General features: G+C 36.2%; 1 protein-coding gene across 1 annotated transcript; it reads right to left on the bottom strand.

The window, feature by feature from the left end:
• Positions 1–202: 202 nt before the first annotated feature.
• Positions 203–17,833, bottom strand: LOC131950201 (serpin B4). Its single transcript, XM_059312262.1, has 7 exons — positions 17,568–17,833; positions 14,465–14,585; positions 13,997–14,213; positions 8,326–8,450; positions 7,159–7,303; positions 5,209–5,391; positions 203–445 (listed from the first exon to the last, which is right to left on the bottom strand). Exons 1-7 carry the CDS (start codon positions 17,729–17,731, stop codon positions 231–233), a joined length of 1,170 nt encoding a protein of 389 aa, XP_059168245.1. The 5' UTR covers positions 17,732–17,833; the 3' UTR covers positions 203–230.
• Between the last annotated feature and the right edge of the window lie 957 nt (positions 17,834–18,790).

The raw sequence follows: 18,790 nt of genomic DNA, 5'->3' as shown, positions 1-18,790 counted from the left end.
TTCCATTTCGTTCTGGGGGGGTGGGAGGGGGGGAGGGGGTGGGAGGGGGGGTAGATATTTTTAGGGGGGGGGGGCTGAGCCCCCCCCGAAGAGATGCCTGGAAGACACTCTGAGTCCAACTTTCTACAGCTAGACCACTCCGTCCCATGTTTTATTGATTACTTTGGTAAAACAAAAATAATTTAAAAAATTTCTCTTCAGGTTTCATCTCAAGTTTTATTTCAAGCTACCTAACCGGAGAATTTTCCTTGGAACAAAATTATCCCGGACTGTTTATCCTTGAGGAAATAGAGGAACGGATGATCCGCTTCGAATTTCACATCTGCCGGAATTCTCTTTGATCGAAAATCGATTTTCAAAACAGTAGCTCCAGCTGCTGTTACCCCTGTTTCACAGATCTCTATTCTTGCCTTGTGAATCACTTCACTGATGAAGATGTTCCCTCCTGAGTAAAAGATAGATCTACATAACAGTGTGACTTTTACAACAACATATACTCTCAAACACAACCGGTTTCGTGACAAAATATTAGAGAATAAAATATTCTAGCCTAAGAGAAAAGATTTCATTTAACCCATATTATCCCAAGGTCTCAAATTTTTATAATTTTTTGATATGGTTTAGCTTTTGGGCACTGAATGAAGGAATGACTATGGATTTTTTTTAAAAATCAATACTTTTTAAATATTGATTTTTAAAAAAAAAACGTCCCATAAGTGGGACGCTAGCAACGAATGGCCCCATGTACATTTATTGAAAAATAAAATAAAATATGGCTAATCACGCGAAAATTAAGCTGTATACTGATTTTGTATTGTTAGACCAATGATTATATTGTTTAGGACAGCTAAAAATACTGATAATGATCAATTGGGTTAGCGATACCATGGTTTAAATGCAGAAATTATGTTCAAAAGTCTAGTTTTCTTTCAATCTAGCATCCATCAAAGTAAACAACACTTGGAAATAAGTAAAGCTGTGACTGGTACATCTAATTATACACACATGATTACGAATATTGTTATTATTCATCGAAACTGTAATATAATTAAATATAAATAATTGATTTGGGGGGGGGGGGGGGCGTTCTTGAAATTTTCAGGGGTGGGGACTTAAATTTCAGGGGAAGGGTGGACATTGGTAAAAGTATGTTTTGTATATAAATTCCATTTTTTTTCTGGGGGCAGAGCCCCCCCCCCCCCCCTCCTCCGAAATGATGCCTGAAAGAAACTATGCCCTCAGTGAATTTGCAAAAGATGATCCTGTCCAGTCCCAGATGTCATCCAGCCATCTTCTCATTTGTTACCCTCGCTATCCCCCCCCCCTCTCCACCCTCACAGGGGTACATTAGGACATCAGACATCTTATTTCTAGGGCACGGATCCATCTCTGGGGGCTTGTATTGAGTGTTCATGGCTCTCATCCATGTATGCACCTCACTATGCGAACAGCTCCCAATCTAACACCAGGAATCTCCTTAAAAAGTTAACAAAGTAAAACTGGTATCGGGAACCTTTGGAGGGGAATATTATGGGGGCATGACAACTGTACACAGCTAATTCACATTTCTGCTATATGTAGCTTAAGCTCTCTTATGTGAAGAGAGCTAACCAACCCCCATGACTGAATCATTTCACCTAAATAGTGGCCATTGTTATTATTCTGGTTTGTTATAATTTTAATATCACGCGCTAGTAAATTTACAGCAATACTAAATTAGTTTGTATTCAATGGTATTAAATACTTTAGTAAGTGTAATTCTGAAAACTTAAAAATAAAATGTAAGTTTTTCAATATTTGCAATTTTTTAATACAATAATATATAAGAAAATATAGCTCAAGGTCATAATTAAATATATATAAATACTACTTAACACCCCAAAGTCAACTGTTAACAATGTCAACAATTGTTTCACCATAAATAACCATTTAACATAAATATTTGCATCTGTGTTTCTCGCTAGTGTCCAATAAATGTGACGTTTGTGTAACAATCTGCATAAATATAGGTCAAGGTCATAATTAAATATTTATAAATACTACTTAACACCCCAAAGTCAACAGTTAACAAAGTCAACAATTGTTTCACCATAAATAACCATTTAACATAAACATTTGCATCTATGTTTCTCGCTAGTGTCCAATAAATGTGACGTTTGTGTAACAATCCACATGGGGCCATTCGTTGCTAGCGTCCCACTTATGGGACGCTTGTTGTACACTTGATATAACGAATTAGTAAAAAAAAATTGTTATTCTTAATTTTTTATCAGATAGAAATATGGTACTGCTACAAGTTTCAAATGTATTTTGCACTTAAAATGTTAATATTTTAGAAGATATATATTTTCCTGTACGCATGTTTTCTTTTTTCCGCCATTTTGACAAGTCCTGCAAATCCGGCACTGTAACGTTTTTCTAAATTAATTTTTTTCACAAAACACACACAAATTCAATAGTCTAGCCATTTTCAAATACAATGAAACATAATTTGTGTTTTAACTAGTTTTTAATAAATTTTAGCAATTTTTTTTACAAACGTCCCATAAGTAGGACGCTAGCAGCATATGGGTATAATATAGATCTACTAAGACAAAATATTTCAAAACAAAAAAATTCACAGGATAAAATATTCTAAGACATAATATTTCATGAAAAAATATTCCAAGACAAAATGTGTTAAAGACAAAATATTACATGATAAAAATTTCTTTGACAAAATTTTCAAGAAAAAATACTCTAAGAAAAAATATCTCAACGGCAAAATATCACAGGATAAAGTTTTCTAAAACAAAATTGTCTGATCGACAAAATATTTCAGAACAAAATTTTCTAAAACAAAGATATCTCAAAAATAAACTATCTCAGATTATTTATTTACAAAATCTCCAATATAATTTTTCTGCTAGGTAAAATGTAGTTGCTTGACTAATTTAAGGGCAGGTTAAACCCCCTCCCCCAAAATAGATATTTAAGTCAGAAATGTTGATTTTTCAAAATCTATTGTTTCTGAAACTATATTCAATTCTGAACATTTTTGTATAATTATTTTGCCAAATTACGAATTGCTAGTGTTTTTTTTATAATTTTTAAATTAATGATAGTAATGACTTAATTCACCTATATTAAGCAACATTTGGCAACATAAAAATTAAAAACTAACTAAAATAGAAAGGAGGCAACAAAAAAGCCTGATGGAATGGGAACCTGTATCTGATCGAATAATTAAAGCTAGATTTGAATCCAGGTTTCAAAAGACCTCCATTATCATGTGCTACGCTCCTACGAACAACGCAGACGAGGAAGAAAAAGACCGTTTCTACGAAGAGCTTCAGTCGGTGGTTGATAAGGTACCCAAGCGCGACATGCTGATCCTCATGGGTGATTTAAATGCCAAAGTAGGCAAAGACAACAGAGGCAGGGAAATGGAGATGGGAACCAATGGCCTGGGGGAAATGAATGAAAATGGTGAACTCTTCGCAGACTTTTGTGCCTCAAATTAGCTTACTATCGGCGGTACACTTTTCACCCACCGAAGGTGTCATAAAGCCACCTGGATATCACCAGATCATCATACCGAAAACCAGATTGATCATGTTGCGGTAAGGCGTCGTTGGAGGGCCTCACTGCAGGATGTGAGAGCGAAGCGAGGAGCTGACATAGGATCCGACCATCACCTGGTTGTTGCTAAACTGAAGATGAAGATAAAGGCGAAGAAGAGGCAACACGAAACTGATCCACGCGTAGGTCTGAAGATCAACAAAGAAAAGACGGAAATGATGAGAGTTAACAATAAACAAGAGGCTCCAGTGTCAATAGACGGAAGACAGGTAAATGATGTGCAAGAGTTTGTCTACCTTGGCAGCAAGATCAGCAAAACGGGAGGCACAGAGGAGGACATACGCGCTAGAGTTAATAGAGCCCACTGCGCTTTCACAGTCCTGCGACCCATATGGAAAAGTTCGGCCATCTCCATTACCACAAAAATTAGGATATTTAACTCTAATGTCAAGGCAGTTCTGCTGTATGGAGCAGAGACATGGAGAGTCTCCAAGGCAAGCACAGCAAAGATACAGACCTTCATGAATAGATGCCTTAGACAGATACTGAAACTGAGATGGCAGGACAAAGTGCCGAACTTGGAACTATGGAGGAAAGCTAGGCAGGAGCCTATAGGTGTGCAAATAAGAAGGAGGAAGTGGCGCTGGGTGGGTCACACACTGCAAAAGGCTCACACAAATGTTACACGCCAAGCGCTTGAGTGGAACCCCCAGGGAAAGCGGAAGAGAGGGCGCCCAAGACAGACCTGGAGGCGGAGTCTTCTTGAAGAACTGAAGCCAATAGGGATGTCTTGGGAGATGTCAAAATTAATAGCCGAGGATAGAAAGAAATGGAAGGAATTGGTGGAGGCCCTATGCTCCATAAGGAGCAAAGAGGACTAAGTGAAGTAAGTGAAGTGAACTAAAATAGAATAGATGTTCTTATTGCTGAGTAAGATGCTCTAGATGCAATTTATGTAACTGGGAGGTTTTAAAAATGACTTTTTTGTATAGTGTTCGCTTTTTCTCGTTTTTTTTTTTCAATTTAGTATAATTTTTACTATTTAGTCTTTTTCTCAAAATGTTACTTTTCAACAAAATTGTACCAGTTAAATCACTATAACTCAAAAACTACTTGGGATATGTACTTGAAATTTTGCACACTCGTTCACTAAACAATGTTTATGAAGTTGAACTAAAATAATTTCTATATCTTTAAAACGTCACATTTTATACAATAAAAAGCTGTCTATTTTTTTGACATTTTTTAGGTCTCACATTTAAAAAAAAAATTGGCGAAAATAATGTTTATTATTTCTAATTGTTTTAGTTCACCCTTTTTGTATTTTTGTATATTACGCTATGTTAAAGATTTGTGTTATTCCGACAAACAGAAGCCGTGTTATTGTTATTCCAATGAGAGCTAATTTTGTGCTATTTTACCCTTAAATGACATTTATTAGAAAATATTTTTACAAAACCATAACTTTTTAGTGCTGTTTTTGCGTTTTTTTCATATAGGTCTTTATATAGGCGTTTATTTAAACGCAATTTAATATCTTTATTTATTGCAAAATACTGTCAGAAAAAATTTTTTTATCTCATACTAAAATAATGTTTGACTCGTCGTTTAGAGACAAATTCTAGTTTTCAATGAGTTGTTGGTTACCTGAGGTCAAGCTACTAAAGTCAGCTCCGGGACCAAATGCCTCGACCATGCCAAGTTCAATGAGAGGTTGTTTCAAGTCAAGTGTCGTTTCAGTCGTGAACTTTGGAATTTTGACAAAAACAGTTTCCTCGCTGAGTCCAGTAAAAAGTTGATCTGTTTGATTTGGCACTGACAGAGATTGTTCTGTAAAAAATTTTTTAGACTTTATTCAAACGAATTAGAAGACAAATTATTTAATTTTCATTCCTATAACATTCTTTCTATTACTGAATTGATAGATAAGAAGAATTAAAAAAAACCTAAATTAAAAAAAAAACAACAAAAAAACATGAAGAATTTATGCATGTAATTATAAATAGTGGGAACTTAACAATGTGTTTAGGTAAAAAAGCCTTTTGTTTCAGAATATATTACGAATTTCTTTCTTTATAATATTTCATACAAATACGTGTTGGAGGCATGAATCAAAAACAAATATATATGTGATTGCACATTGTTTCAGAATATATCACAGCTTTCTTTATAATATTTTTGTATACAAATACACGATGGAGGGCTGTATATCTGTGATCGCATATTTCTATTTAGACGTTGACTTGAAAATATAAAACAATAAAATATGAGTGAATGTTTTAAATAGTTCGAAATCATTTATCGATTCCAGGTGGGTACGATACAGTATAAATTCCTTCATTATATATATATATATATATATATATATATATATATATATATATATATATATATATATATATATAATTGTGTACTATTTGATAATTACTTTTTTCTCTTCTTAATTTACATACTTGCAATATGTCGTAAGTATAAGCGAATTATTATTATTATTATTTTATTTTTGATTATGTATTACTTTCTCGTATACGAAGTATAGAGGAAGTATTGTGATCGTGCAAAAAACATAGTTTTGTAATTTTGTCCGTATGTCTGTGTGCGTGTATGTGTGTATGTTTGTATGTGTTTATGTCTGTTAACACGATAACTTGAGTCCCATTACAGCAAGGTTGATGAAATTTCTTATATAAGTATTATATCTCATTTGTAAACTTTCTCGAATATTCTTATATAACACTACGGGGATGGCAACTCGGGATATAGACAATAATTTTAATCCATTTTTAATTACTTAAACTTTTTATAATAGAAAAGAATCTCGTAGAAAAAAGAATTGCACACCAAGTGAATGCCAAACAAAATGTGCATAATAGTGCGGTATATTATACGTCCTTTATAAATTATTAGTACTTTATAAATTCATATGCGTTTTTTTGAGAAATCGGAAATAGAATAAATTACTACTTACGTTCAACAGAAATTACTCAAAATTTGATAGAAGGCAGAGAATTATATCTTTTACTTATATTTGAAATTTCATTTATATATCTGAAATAGTACTCAAGTTACAGGCTTTTAAAAAATTAAAAGTAGAAAAAGTACCACTTCCGTTTATCGGAAATAGCTGAAAATTTTATACGAAATTTGATATAATACTTATATATGAAATTTCATCAACATGGCTGTAACGGTACTCACGTTATCGTGTTTACAGACACACATACACACATACACACATACGGACAAGATTGCAAACTTATGTTTTTCCGACCCAGGGAGGTGTAAAACGTCGGGATTTGCAAAAATCTCGATGTTTTTTGCCACGATTACAATAATTTCTCTATACTCTGTATATACGAGAAAGTATAAATAGATTAAAAATGATGTCTATACCCCGTGTTGCGATCCCCCCCCCCCCCCCCCCGTAGTTTTATATAAGTATATTCGAGAACGTTTAGGGGAGATAACTCCCGATTTTTAAAAATACTTTTATTTTCAAATAAAAATAATTACAACATATAAAAATGTGGGTGTTCGTTAGTTTTTAACATAATTTTTTTTTTAAATATGTATTTTCATTTTGCTGTGACAACATACCAAGACTAGCAATACCGTCCACCTTCCGGGGCAGGGCTATGTACAAAGCAAACCTTTTTCCCTCGAATGGTAGTTCGGCCACATCAACTTCATTGGTTTTGTCGAACTTGTATTGGATGTCCATCGTTTCTACCATCATTGGAATCTGAAAGATTAGAAAAATAAAGAGAAAAAAAATTAAACCTGATGGCGCAGCTATTGAACGTGATGACGCGTGTGGTGTGGTTGGATAGACATGCCTACTAATTCGGTCCAAATTTTAATTAATTCATAAAAAATTAATTAGGCATCCAATTAAGTCAAATTTAATTTCAGATTGCATTGTCTTCATGTCTTGACCCACGTGTCAAATGTGAATCGTATCGGTCAAGAAGAAGTGTCCGAATTTTCACTCCTGCGTTTCGATCTAGACTGACGACAGACAGACTGTCGAGGAACTGAGTTAAATAAAAGCTTGTAAAAAAGTGCACCGTATTGTATATATATATATATATATATATATATATATATATATATATATATATATATATATATATATATATATATATATATATATATTCATGTCAGTGTTTTAAACTTAAGTTAAAGTTTACCTCCCCCTTTCGCTCTACACCGCGTTTACACTTGCGATATGTAAACTATACACATATAGTGACACTGGTTGGGGGGGGGGGGGGTCCGTAATTTTGTGACTGTGTGTGATAATGGGGATGGGGGTGTTCTGATGGTGTGACGTCATACCTATGCATTAGTGAAAAAAAGCAATGTTAGAAATCGAATTATGGCCGTTATTTCGCGTTTTTAAAAACTTTTTTGATAAATTGTAATAGAAATTGATTAAAATACTCTTTGTTGACAGAGTTCAGAAAAGAATTTGGGGGAATATGGACATTTTAATTAAAGTAAACATTCAACTGCAATTTTAAGAGGGGGGGGAGGGTGGTTGTAAGCTGTGGTGTGACGTCATTTTAGTAGGGATCTGGCTTTTTGTGACGATATGTGAGGGAGGGGAAGTCATTTATGGATGAACCCCTTATAGCGATTTTTCTTTTCTAGACGTGTATACACACTGTATAGTATACGAGTTGCAAATCTAAACGCGGTGTAATGGTTGCATTCTTTCAAGATGTCTTTCCACCCTTTACAACACCGTTTAACAAGTTTTACCATTTTTGCTGTCTTGCCATGTTCAAGGAACTTGCGGTTCTTTGCTTCTCGGATTTTATTCTCCCAGGTTCCGTTAAAGAAAATTGTATTGACTAAGAGCATAGAAGTGTCTGGACTGATAGTCCCTGAAAATTGAAAATACAATTATATTAGTATATTTGCCAATATATATATATATATATATATATATATATATATATATATATATATATATATATATATATATATATATATATATATATATATATATATATATATATATATATATATATATATATATATATATATATATATATATATATATATATATATATATATATATATCGCCATCAAACTTTGGGAAGTTGTTGAAAATATTCCTGGGGAGGTTTCTGCTAAAAAAAAAATTTCAAATTCGCAGGGGTGGCGCCCCGATAGGGCGCGATTTGTTTTTTTCTATATACGGTATATAAAAATAAAAGTTGATTTTGGTTTGGCATCGTTCATCCGATAGCCATGAGACTTTGGGGAGTTCATTATACCACTCTAGGGAAGGGTTCTGTAAAAAAATCATTTTTAATATCGCAAGGGCGGCGCCACGGGAGGGTGCGATTTTTCTCTATATACGGTATATAAAAATAATAAAAGTGAATTGCAGTGACATCGTTCACACGATCGCCATCAAACTTTGGGAATATGTTGAGAATGTTCCTGGGGAGGTTTCTGCTTAAAATACATTTTCAAATTTGCAGGGGTGGCGCTCCGGTAGGGCGCGATTTGTTTTCTCTCTATAAACGGTATATAAAAAATAAGAGTCGATTGCAGATTCACACTGTTCATCCAATCACCGTCAAGCTTTGGGGAGTTGATTAGAGCAATTCAGGGAAGGGTTCTGTAAAAAATCATTTTTAATATCGCAAGGGCGGCGCCACGGGAGGGTGCGATTTTTCTCTATATACGGTATATAAAAATAATAAAAGTGAATTGCAGTGACATCGTTCACACGATCGCCATCAAACTTTGGGAATATGTTGAGAATGTTCCTGGGGAAGTTTCTGCGAAAAAAAAAATTCAAATTCGCAGGGGTGGCGCCCCGACAGGGCGCGATTTGTTTTTTTCTATATACGGTATATAAAAATAAAAGTTGATTTTGGTTTGGCATCGTTCATCCGATAGCCATGAGACTTTGGGGAGTTCATTATACCACTCTAGGGAAGGGTTCTGTAAAAAATCATTTTTAATATCGCAAGGGCGGCGCCACGGGAGGGTGCGATTTTTCTCTATATACGGTATATAAAAATAATAAAAGTGAATTGCAGTGACATCGTTCACACGATCGCCATCAAACTTTGGGAATATGTTGAGAATGTTCCTGGGGAGGTTTCTGCTTAAAATACATTTTCAAATTTGCAGGGGTGGCGCTCCGGTAGGGCGCGATTTGTTTTCTCTCTATAAACGGTATATAAAAAATAAGAGTCGATTGCAGATTCACACTGTTCATCCAATCACCGTCAAACTTTGGTTAGTTTATTAGAGCATTTCAGGGAAGGGTTCTGTAAAAAAAATCCTTTTTAATTTCGCAAGGGCGGCGCCACGGGAGGTTGCGATTTTTCACCATATACGGTTTATAAAAATAAAACTCGAATGCGGTTCATCTGAGTGCCATAAAACTTTGGAAAGTAGATGAGAATACTCTCGAGAATATTTCTGTGAAAAAAACACCTAAAATTTCTTATGGGCGGCGCCATGGAGGGTACAATTTTTGTCAACAACGGTTTGGCGCCCAGAGTTTTAGAGCGACTATGTTGGCACTTGGCATCCGTTAATCGAGCGTCCTGCATAGCGAGTAAGGTGTACTACTATATTCAGCGGTAAAACTACAACAGGCTTCTAAAAATAACTTTGTAACGAGAAGGAAATCCTTCTGTCCGGTTTCGTCACCTTGCGAAAGATGAAAAAATAACTTTTTGAGAGCCTACTGTAGAGTTTCGTCACTTTGCGAATGATGCAATAAGCATCTACTATTAGACAATCCAGTCAGAAATTGAGATCGAGCATCTAATAATAGACCATTAGTAACGCTAGCATATTGCATCAGTCACACTGATGTTTAAAACGGTGCCCTGTCAAAACGGCCCGGAACAAATCGGCCCCGTCAAAACGGCCCCGTTAATACGACCCCGTCAAATCGACTCCCGACAAACCGACCCCGTCAAAATAGCCCCGTCAAAAGGGCCCCGACTTATTGGCTCCCGTCAAATGGGCTCCCGTCATATTGACTTGCGACATATAGGCTCCCGACAAATGGGCTCCCGATATTTAGGCTCCCGACAAATGGACTCCCGACATATTAACCCCTGACAAATAGGCTCAGGACATATTGGCTCCCGACAAAGCGGCTCCCGACATATTGGCTCCCGACATAAGGGCTAAAGACAAATGGGCTCCCGGCAAATGGGCTCACGACATTTTGGCTACCGACAAATGGGCTCCCGACATATTGGCTCCCGGCAATTGGGCTCCCGACATATAGGCTTTTGACAAAATGACTCCCGACATATTGGCTCCAGAAAAATGAATGATATGACCACTATTGGCATAAAAGTAACCATTGTGTCCTACCTCCAATACCACCATAACCTCTTTTTAATGCCCGAATGAAATTATTTTTCATGAACCAACATTAATTCACAAACAAATCGAGCCCTTAACAGCTAAATTCTACCAATTCTAAAGTTTTGATAATGTTTAATTTACAACAGAAAAGATCTGTTGCTTAAAAGCGAGCACAGAAGTGTAAATGTATGATATACATGATGTTAACATGATAACAGCATTTTGTTTTGATAACCTACAAGCACAGTGGCGTAGCGAGGTCGGGTGTCACCCGGTGCGGCACTAAATGATGTCACCCCCCCCCCCCCCCCAGAGGCGTTGCGACCCTTCCCGGGGACAAACTTTCAAGTTTTCGATTTGCACCCCCCCCCAAACTTTCGATTTGTACCCCTACCCCCTCAACGTTTTCTCTATATATTTTGCTATTTTTTGCCTTTGTGTCACCCCCCTAAATGGTGTTACCCGGTGCGGTCCGCCCCCCCCCCCCGCCCCCCCCCCCCCCCCTCGCTACGCCCCTGTACAAGCATATTGCAGTTAGGAAGGTACAGCGTGGACCCTTCTCCCCACACAATGAGTTGGAACAGCCTATAACCGATTATATAACCAATTATGGATGTCATAGATAGATGACCCTTAAATTAAAACATACTATATTTTATAATAGATAAACTAATATAAAAATAAGGCCTGCCGAACAAGAGATGCATACGTTGTATTACATAAGAGTGTTGGATAAGCTAACTCTGAAGAATATTTATGAAGGGGTCCCACTGGCAGATGTCATATTCAATGAGACCGCTTTGCCGGGAGACTTAGTCTCTACAGAAACGGTATTGTCAGTGCAGTGGCGTAGCTAGGATTTTTGGGCCCCTATGCAAAAAATTATCAGTGGGCCCCTTCGTCAGCCGTTAGGCCAGTGGCGTCGCTAGGTCGGGTCTCACCCGGTGCGGCACTTCGTATTGTCACCCCCTCCCAGGAAACAAAGCATATATATATATATATATATATATATATATATATATATATATATATATATATATATATATATATATATATGTATATATATATGTGTATATATATATATATATATGTGTGTGTGTGTGTGTGTGTGTGTGTGTGTCGGCCTACATAGGCCTAAAATTTATATATATGCCACATACTGGTACACGTACGTGTTTAAGCTTTAATCACTGCTGACTTAATAGTAACGATGTTTATCTACAGTCTGTTTATATAATACAGTTGGATGTAGCATTGTTTTCTTTATAGTTTACGTTTACGTCGTGGTGTCACATTCCCCCCCCCCCCCTCTTGATATAATTTTCGATTTGTACTTAGAAGACTATTTAACTTTAACTAATGGATCTGGAAAATGGCATTTCATTCTATAAATTTTACAATTTTTTGCCTTTGGTGTCACCCCCCCCCCCCCTAAATGGTGTCACCCGTTGCGGTCCGCACCCCCCGCCTCGCCTTCGCTACGCCTCTGCGTTAGGCTACAGAGGAGTTAAACGAAGAGATCAACTTCTACTTGCGATGGATATTTTTTAATATATAAATATTCTGAAGGCAACATTTTGTATTTTATATGTCCTGATTTTGTATTTATACTATATTATTATGCTTGCCTACTACTGCTAAAAAGTTTATTTATAGGCTGATTCTCTCAATGTATTGCACGACAAAGTGATATAGCCTGTAGTGTTATTATAACGATTGGGCTCTGTTTGACCCACAAACACTGAAGCCCACTGCCGAACCCCCCCCCCCCCCCCAGTGGGGGGGGGGGCTTTTTGGAACTTTTAACCTTTTTCTTTTTTAAAATTATTTATATGTAACAAATATTAAAATTCCATTGTAAAAGTTTTAATTTTTTATGAGGGAAAAGGGCCCCTATGTGCCTTGGGCCCCCATGCCTTGCTTACGCTAGCTTTACGGTAGCTACGCCACTGTGTCAGTGGTCCTTTTGTCTGGAGCCAAATTGACAGGAGCCTTTTTGTCGGGAGCCAAAATCACGCTAGCCTATTTGTCGGGAGTCGTAATGACGGGGGCCGTTTTGTGGAGAAACTAAATGGCGGGAGCCTATTTGTCGGTAGTCGTAATGACGGGGGCCGTTTTGTGGAAAAAACTAAATGACGGGAGACTATATGTCGGGAGCCAAAATGACGGGAGCCTATTTGTCAGGAGCCTTATTGACTGGAGCCCTTTTGTCGGGAGCCTATATAACGGGAGCCTATTTGTCGGTAGCCTAAATGACGGGAGCCTATTTGTCGGGAGCCTATATGACGGGGTCCATATGTCGCTGGCCCTTTTGACGGGGCCGATTTGACGGGGTCGTTTTGACGGGGTCGTTTTGTCGGGGTCGTTTTGACGGGGCCGTTTCGTCATTGGCCGAATTGACGCCGCACGGTTTAAAACACGTCAAATACTTTTTTACGTGTTAAAGAAAAAAAGCCTGTTCATTTGTGGCACTTTAGCGAATGATGAAATCTGCATCATTATTAACAGGATGCTATTTGGCACGATGGCGCCTATTACTTTCAAGGAGCCAGGGGTCGTACGCCGCGCCTATGCGGTAGTGTAATCGGGGGGAGGGGGGGGGGGGGTGGGGGCCCTGAGAACGCCCCTCTACGCTCTGACACAGAAGCGGTCACCGAAGTGTGTTACCAAATTATTTCGGTGAGTGATTAATGTACACTCAAGGTTTTCATGCCGTAGTGTAGGTAAACCCGTGTCCTGATATTTATGATCCAAGAACAGGCATTGTTTACATTTAAATAACTCATTTTTAGAAAAGAATGTCACGCGTCTAAGAACATATAATTATAATTGATAACGCGTTGGTGAAATCCTAATATATTTCGTCAAACTTTCTTCTATCCCCGCGGCAACGCGCGGGGGTCGGGTACGCTAGTATATATATATATATATATATATATATGATACTTTTAAACAAACAGTTTTGAAGAGTTTATATTTTTAGCAATTTTAAGTTTTCTTTATTTTAAATTGTTTCAAGCATGAACATAACATATTTTTAAAATATGAAGAAAAGAAAAAGAAAAAAAAATTCAACCTTGTGGCAAAGGGCTTTCAATGGTGTTTTTCGTGGCTTCAGCAATATAGTCGTTGATTGCTTTCTCGGGTCCTTCAGGGGCGGATAAGTCAAGATTCTTTATTAAGGCGCAAAAATTAGTCTCAGCTTTTTTAGTAAATTTTGGTATGATTTTTATTTCAGGCTTGACAAATATGGCGTTGAATGTGTTAAGGATTGCTTGTTCGATTGATTTATACTATTGAAGAAAAAATTAGGTTGACGTAATTACCCTGACGACTTATGGCGACTTTTCTTTGCTGCTTAATTTGACATAAATGAACATAATTTTAAAATCTTATGACCAATGAAGACAAAATTACATCTTGAAGTTAAATAATATTTTGAATTAGATAAAAGCACATTTTATTACAAATTTTAAAATTACTTTTTAAATAGGACTGGTTATGATTAAACGACACATTATAATAAGTAATAATTAAAACAAACCTCATTGAATAAACTCTTGTACAAAGTGTAAACTTTAGATTTGATTCCCAGTGTCTTCGATATTTCCTTATTAGTTTTGCCTTTTGCTCCAAGCGAAGCCAGGGTCAGAACTGAGTGGATGCTATATATATATATATATATATATATATATATATATATATATATATATATATATATATATATATATATATATATATATATATATATATATATATAAACTTCAATTCTGTATGCATATATGTAGCGGACAGCGGATTACAAAGATATATAAGAAAACAATAGACTTCAAAGTCGTAGTATTGTGCATCTAAAGTGCTTATCGTCTAAATTAATGATTTAAAAAATTAATATTGAAGGAGTTGTAAAATCTTCATATTCAAACTAAGAGTGATAATTGTCGACATGTCAATAAATTTTTTTTTTTAAATTATCACCTTTCACAAAAATTCTAATTGTGTCTGAAAATTATTTACATTTAGTTCTTTATTTCTTCATTGCATACCTAGATAAATCAGGAAACACAATTAATTTAAAAAAAACATTATCGGGGGAAAATTTACTTTTTATTACTTTTTTTGGTTTTGGTAAAAGAAATAATAACTTAATTAGCGTGGATCGATCAATTGCAATGTTGTAGGTATTTTAAATACTGCCTTTTATTTAATTTATACACTGAACGTACTGTTTACTAATTATTGTTTAAAATCAATAACAGTTAAGAAGCCAGCTCCCAAATGTCCTCTATGTTTACTCTTATCTTTCTATTTGGGGATAAGCTTGGGGTACTATAATTGCACACTAAATTGAATCAGGCGCTTCCGCCGGCGTTCCTGCGGGGTTTGATTTGGCGCCCCTGGCTATCATGTGAGCGCAACGGTGCATAAGTTCGTTTTAAACCGTGCGATAGACTATGGATTAGAAAGGTTATTACAGTCTTTAAATGAATCGAATACGTTCATCCTCCTGTGCCCCGACATGAGCTATTTGGCCCCCAAACCTTCCCCTGTTAGCTTTGGCGCCTATGTTTGTTTAAGTGAGTGAAAAAGACTATGAATATGTTGGGGTACTATAGATGTTTACTAAGTTAAATCAGGCGGTTCCGCCGGCGCCCCAGCATGGTGCGATTTGGCGCCCCGGGCTAGACTGTGAGCACTTTGTGTTTATGTTTGCGTTTGTGTTTTCTTTGTGTTTTAATTGGTTTGCGTTTGTGGTTGGGTTTGTGTTTGCATTTGCTTTGTTTTTGTTTGCTTTTTTGTTTGCTTTTTTGTTTGTGTTTACTTGGTGTTTGTGTTTGCGTTTGTGGTTGGGATTGTGTTTGCGTTTGTATTTGTGTTTTTGTTTGTATTGTGTTTGTGTTTGTGTTATGTTTGCGTATTTTTTGCGTGTTTTGGTTTTAGTTGGTTGTACTTAGGGTGGGCAATGCCGAGTATATGCTGATTACTAAACACACAAGTTATGTTCCTTACAGATAGGTGTTTCAAAGAGGCCAGTGTAAGGCCTGGCCGGTACGGCTAGTATGTATGTATGTATGTATGTATGTATGTATATATATATATATATATATATATATATATATATATATATATATATATATAATTGACTTAATTGGAGGACCAATTATTTTTTATGGATAAATTTCAATTTTCTGAAATTAGTGGGGAGTCTTTTACTTAATTCATAAAAAAAATAATTCGGCATCCAGTAAAGACCAAATTTATGTCATATTGCATTGTCTTTACGTTTTGACCCACGTGCCAAATTTGAAATGAAAGAGTATCGACAGACTAACGATATATAGAGGAAGAAAATTAAATAGAAAAAAAAAGATGCATAAAAACGTTTTAATAACATGTAATAACTAGCCACGTATAGCCTACTTGTTTTACGTGAATTATAGTAATACATATTTTTACAGTTATACTTATTTGGAACAAATCTCTCTCTCTCTCTCTCTCTCTCTCTCTCTCTCTCTCTCTCTCTCTCTCTCTCTCTCTCTCTCTATATATATATATATATATATATATATATATATATATATATATATATATATATATATATATATATATATGATTCTCTAATCAGTACCATGCAAAGTACGCACGCCGAAACGCCCCGCACTCGCTCCCCAGACATGCGCAACAGACCATATTTCTACCACATCCACCACAAGTTCTGCTTGATTTTTCCATTGTCTTCTGTAAACTGTCGTGACGGACTGCTGCTCATGGGGGCGTGGGGGGGGGGGGGAGGGAGGGAAGGGCGTGGATCGTCCTTCATGAGCTACTAACCGTTGAATCAAATAGTACCCATGACCCCAGTGTAGAATGCCTATTCAACGTATCCCAGGTGCTAGGATAACTATTGGTGTTCTCCGGGCGCCAAATCGTATACTGCAAGGTTGCCGCTCCTCAGACTTTTGAATATTAATTCCGCAGACATCTTTACAGAAGTATTCTCGTTAACTTCACGACGTTTTTTATCAATCAGATGAAAGGTTTGGTAATGTATAAAAGATAGACAACCTATAGACCCACACAGAGAGATAGAAGAAGAAGTGCAGGCTCCTGGCAAGACCTAGCATGAATTGAAGTGGCTCGCCCAAGACATAGTGGGATGGCGGAGATTTATTGCTGACCTATACCCCACAGGAAGTAAGTAAGACCCACAGACAGACATAGTTACATCTTTATATAAGGATTATATAAACTTCAATTCTGTATGCATGTATGTAGCGGACAGCGGATTACAAAGATATATAAGAAAACAATAGACTTCAAAGTCGTAGTATTGTGCATCTAAAGTGCTTATCGTCTAAATTAATGATTTAAAAAATTAATATTTAAGGAGTTGTAAAATCTAGATAAATTAAAAAACACAATTAGTTTTTAAAAAAAAAAACATTATCGGGGGAAAATTTACTTTTTATTACTTTTTTTTTGGTTTTGGTAAAAGAAATAATAACTTAATTAGCGTGGATCGTTTCATGACACTTCTTATTATATCATGCCGTAAAAGGAAATCACAACATTAATTCTAAACACATTGATAAAAATACAAATAAAATTGTAATTTTTATAGGAGAACTAGATGAACCATATTCTACCTGAATGGAGAGTAGACAATGTTCGATGTGTTGAGCGACACCTTCTGGTAAAGTCTCTGGAAGAATTCTGAAGTCAAAGCCGAGAGATCATTTTGTTGCTGGTTCTCGTTACCATTGACCAGCTTACCAGCAAGAGCCAGAATTATCAAAACAAAACCGACCATGTCGATCCTTGGGTTAGAGATGATCTGAAGTTTATTTTCAATACAGTGTAGATAAATAGCAAGTTCTGATCAGACAGATCAGCCTTTGTCATGAAATTAGACGAGTTAAGCTGTTATGTTGACGAATTACGAAACTCTGGCTAAAAGCAAACCGCCTGCATTAGCCATGTTTAAGCTGACAAGTAAATTAATTTTAAACTTTATCAACCAATTGTTCAAATACCCCACGTAGTCAACAACCACGTAGTAGGAGATCAAACAAGATTCGACCAAGCTTCTATTGAGAACTACTAATATATGTCGTCTAGATAAGTTGTGAGGTTAGTACAAGTGGCGGCCACGTTGATGTCTAGATAATACTGGTTAGACATATGTGCTGAACTGGCATTTAAAAACAAAAAATGTTTTGCTCTATTTGGTACATAAACGTGTATGCCGAAATGCAGTCTACGAATTCTGGTGAGCTTGTCGGCATTAGATAAAGCTATCCAGATGCAAAAAGGGCAGTGGCGGATTAAGGTGGAGGCTGAGAGGGCAGCAGCAAGGGCCTCCTATTTTTAGGGGCCACAAGTTTGTCTTTTCAAAAAATAGTAAATTTTATTTTCCTACGGACTTTTGTTTCTATAAGTTAAATGATTGTTCAAACAACCCTCCTCCCCCCTCAAATGTTAACAGTGACTGTCATTGTAATCTTTTGTCTATGAGGTCATTTGTCCTTGAGATCATTTGTTAAAAGAACGTTTGTCTAGAGGTCATTTGTACTTGAGTTTTTTTTGTCTGAATTATTTTGTCTGAAATCTTTTATCCTGAGATCATTTGTCATGAAACCATAAAGAAATATGTACTTTAAACAATTTCAGCCCCCTTCGGAGATTAAACAGCGCCCCTTGGAAATTTCAAGTGCTCTCCCCACCACGGCAGGAGAAAACGTCTGAAAGAAATTTATTTGAAAAGTAGGACTTTATGAGCGGCGTTTAAAATACAGATTCAATGTTCATACTCTTTTACTGTTTTTTTTAAAAAAAAGTCTGCAACCTATAATGTTTTGGTGATTGGATA

The sequence above is a fragment of the Physella acuta genome, unplaced genomic scaffold (assembly GCF_028476545.2).
Source record: "Physella acuta isolate Inbredline_101_S28 unplaced genomic scaffold, ASM2847654v3 ptg000744l, whole genome shotgun sequence".
Lineage (NCBI taxonomy): Eukaryota > Metazoa > Mollusca > Gastropoda > Physidae > Physella > Physella acuta.
Note: the sequence above shows the minus strand (reverse complement) of the source record. Positions and strands in the feature narration are given on the sequence as shown.

What these genes read in the sequence shown, in the direction of transcription:
- LOC131950201 (XM_059312262.1), bottom strand. Translation starts at nt 17,731, where the DNA reads ATGGTCGGTTTTGTTTTGATAATTCTGGCTCTTGCTGGTAAGCTGGTC. An exon ending in ATGGCAAGACAGCAAAAATG is followed by an intron (nt 7,304 to 8,325) that starts GTAAAACTTGTT and finishes CTAATCTTTCAG; the next exon opens with ATTCCAATGATGGTAGAAAC. An exon ending in CTTTAGTAGCTTGACCTCAG is followed by an intron (nt 446 to 5,208) that starts GTAACCAACAAC and finishes TCTTTTACTCAG; the next exon opens with GAGGGAACATCTTCATCAGT.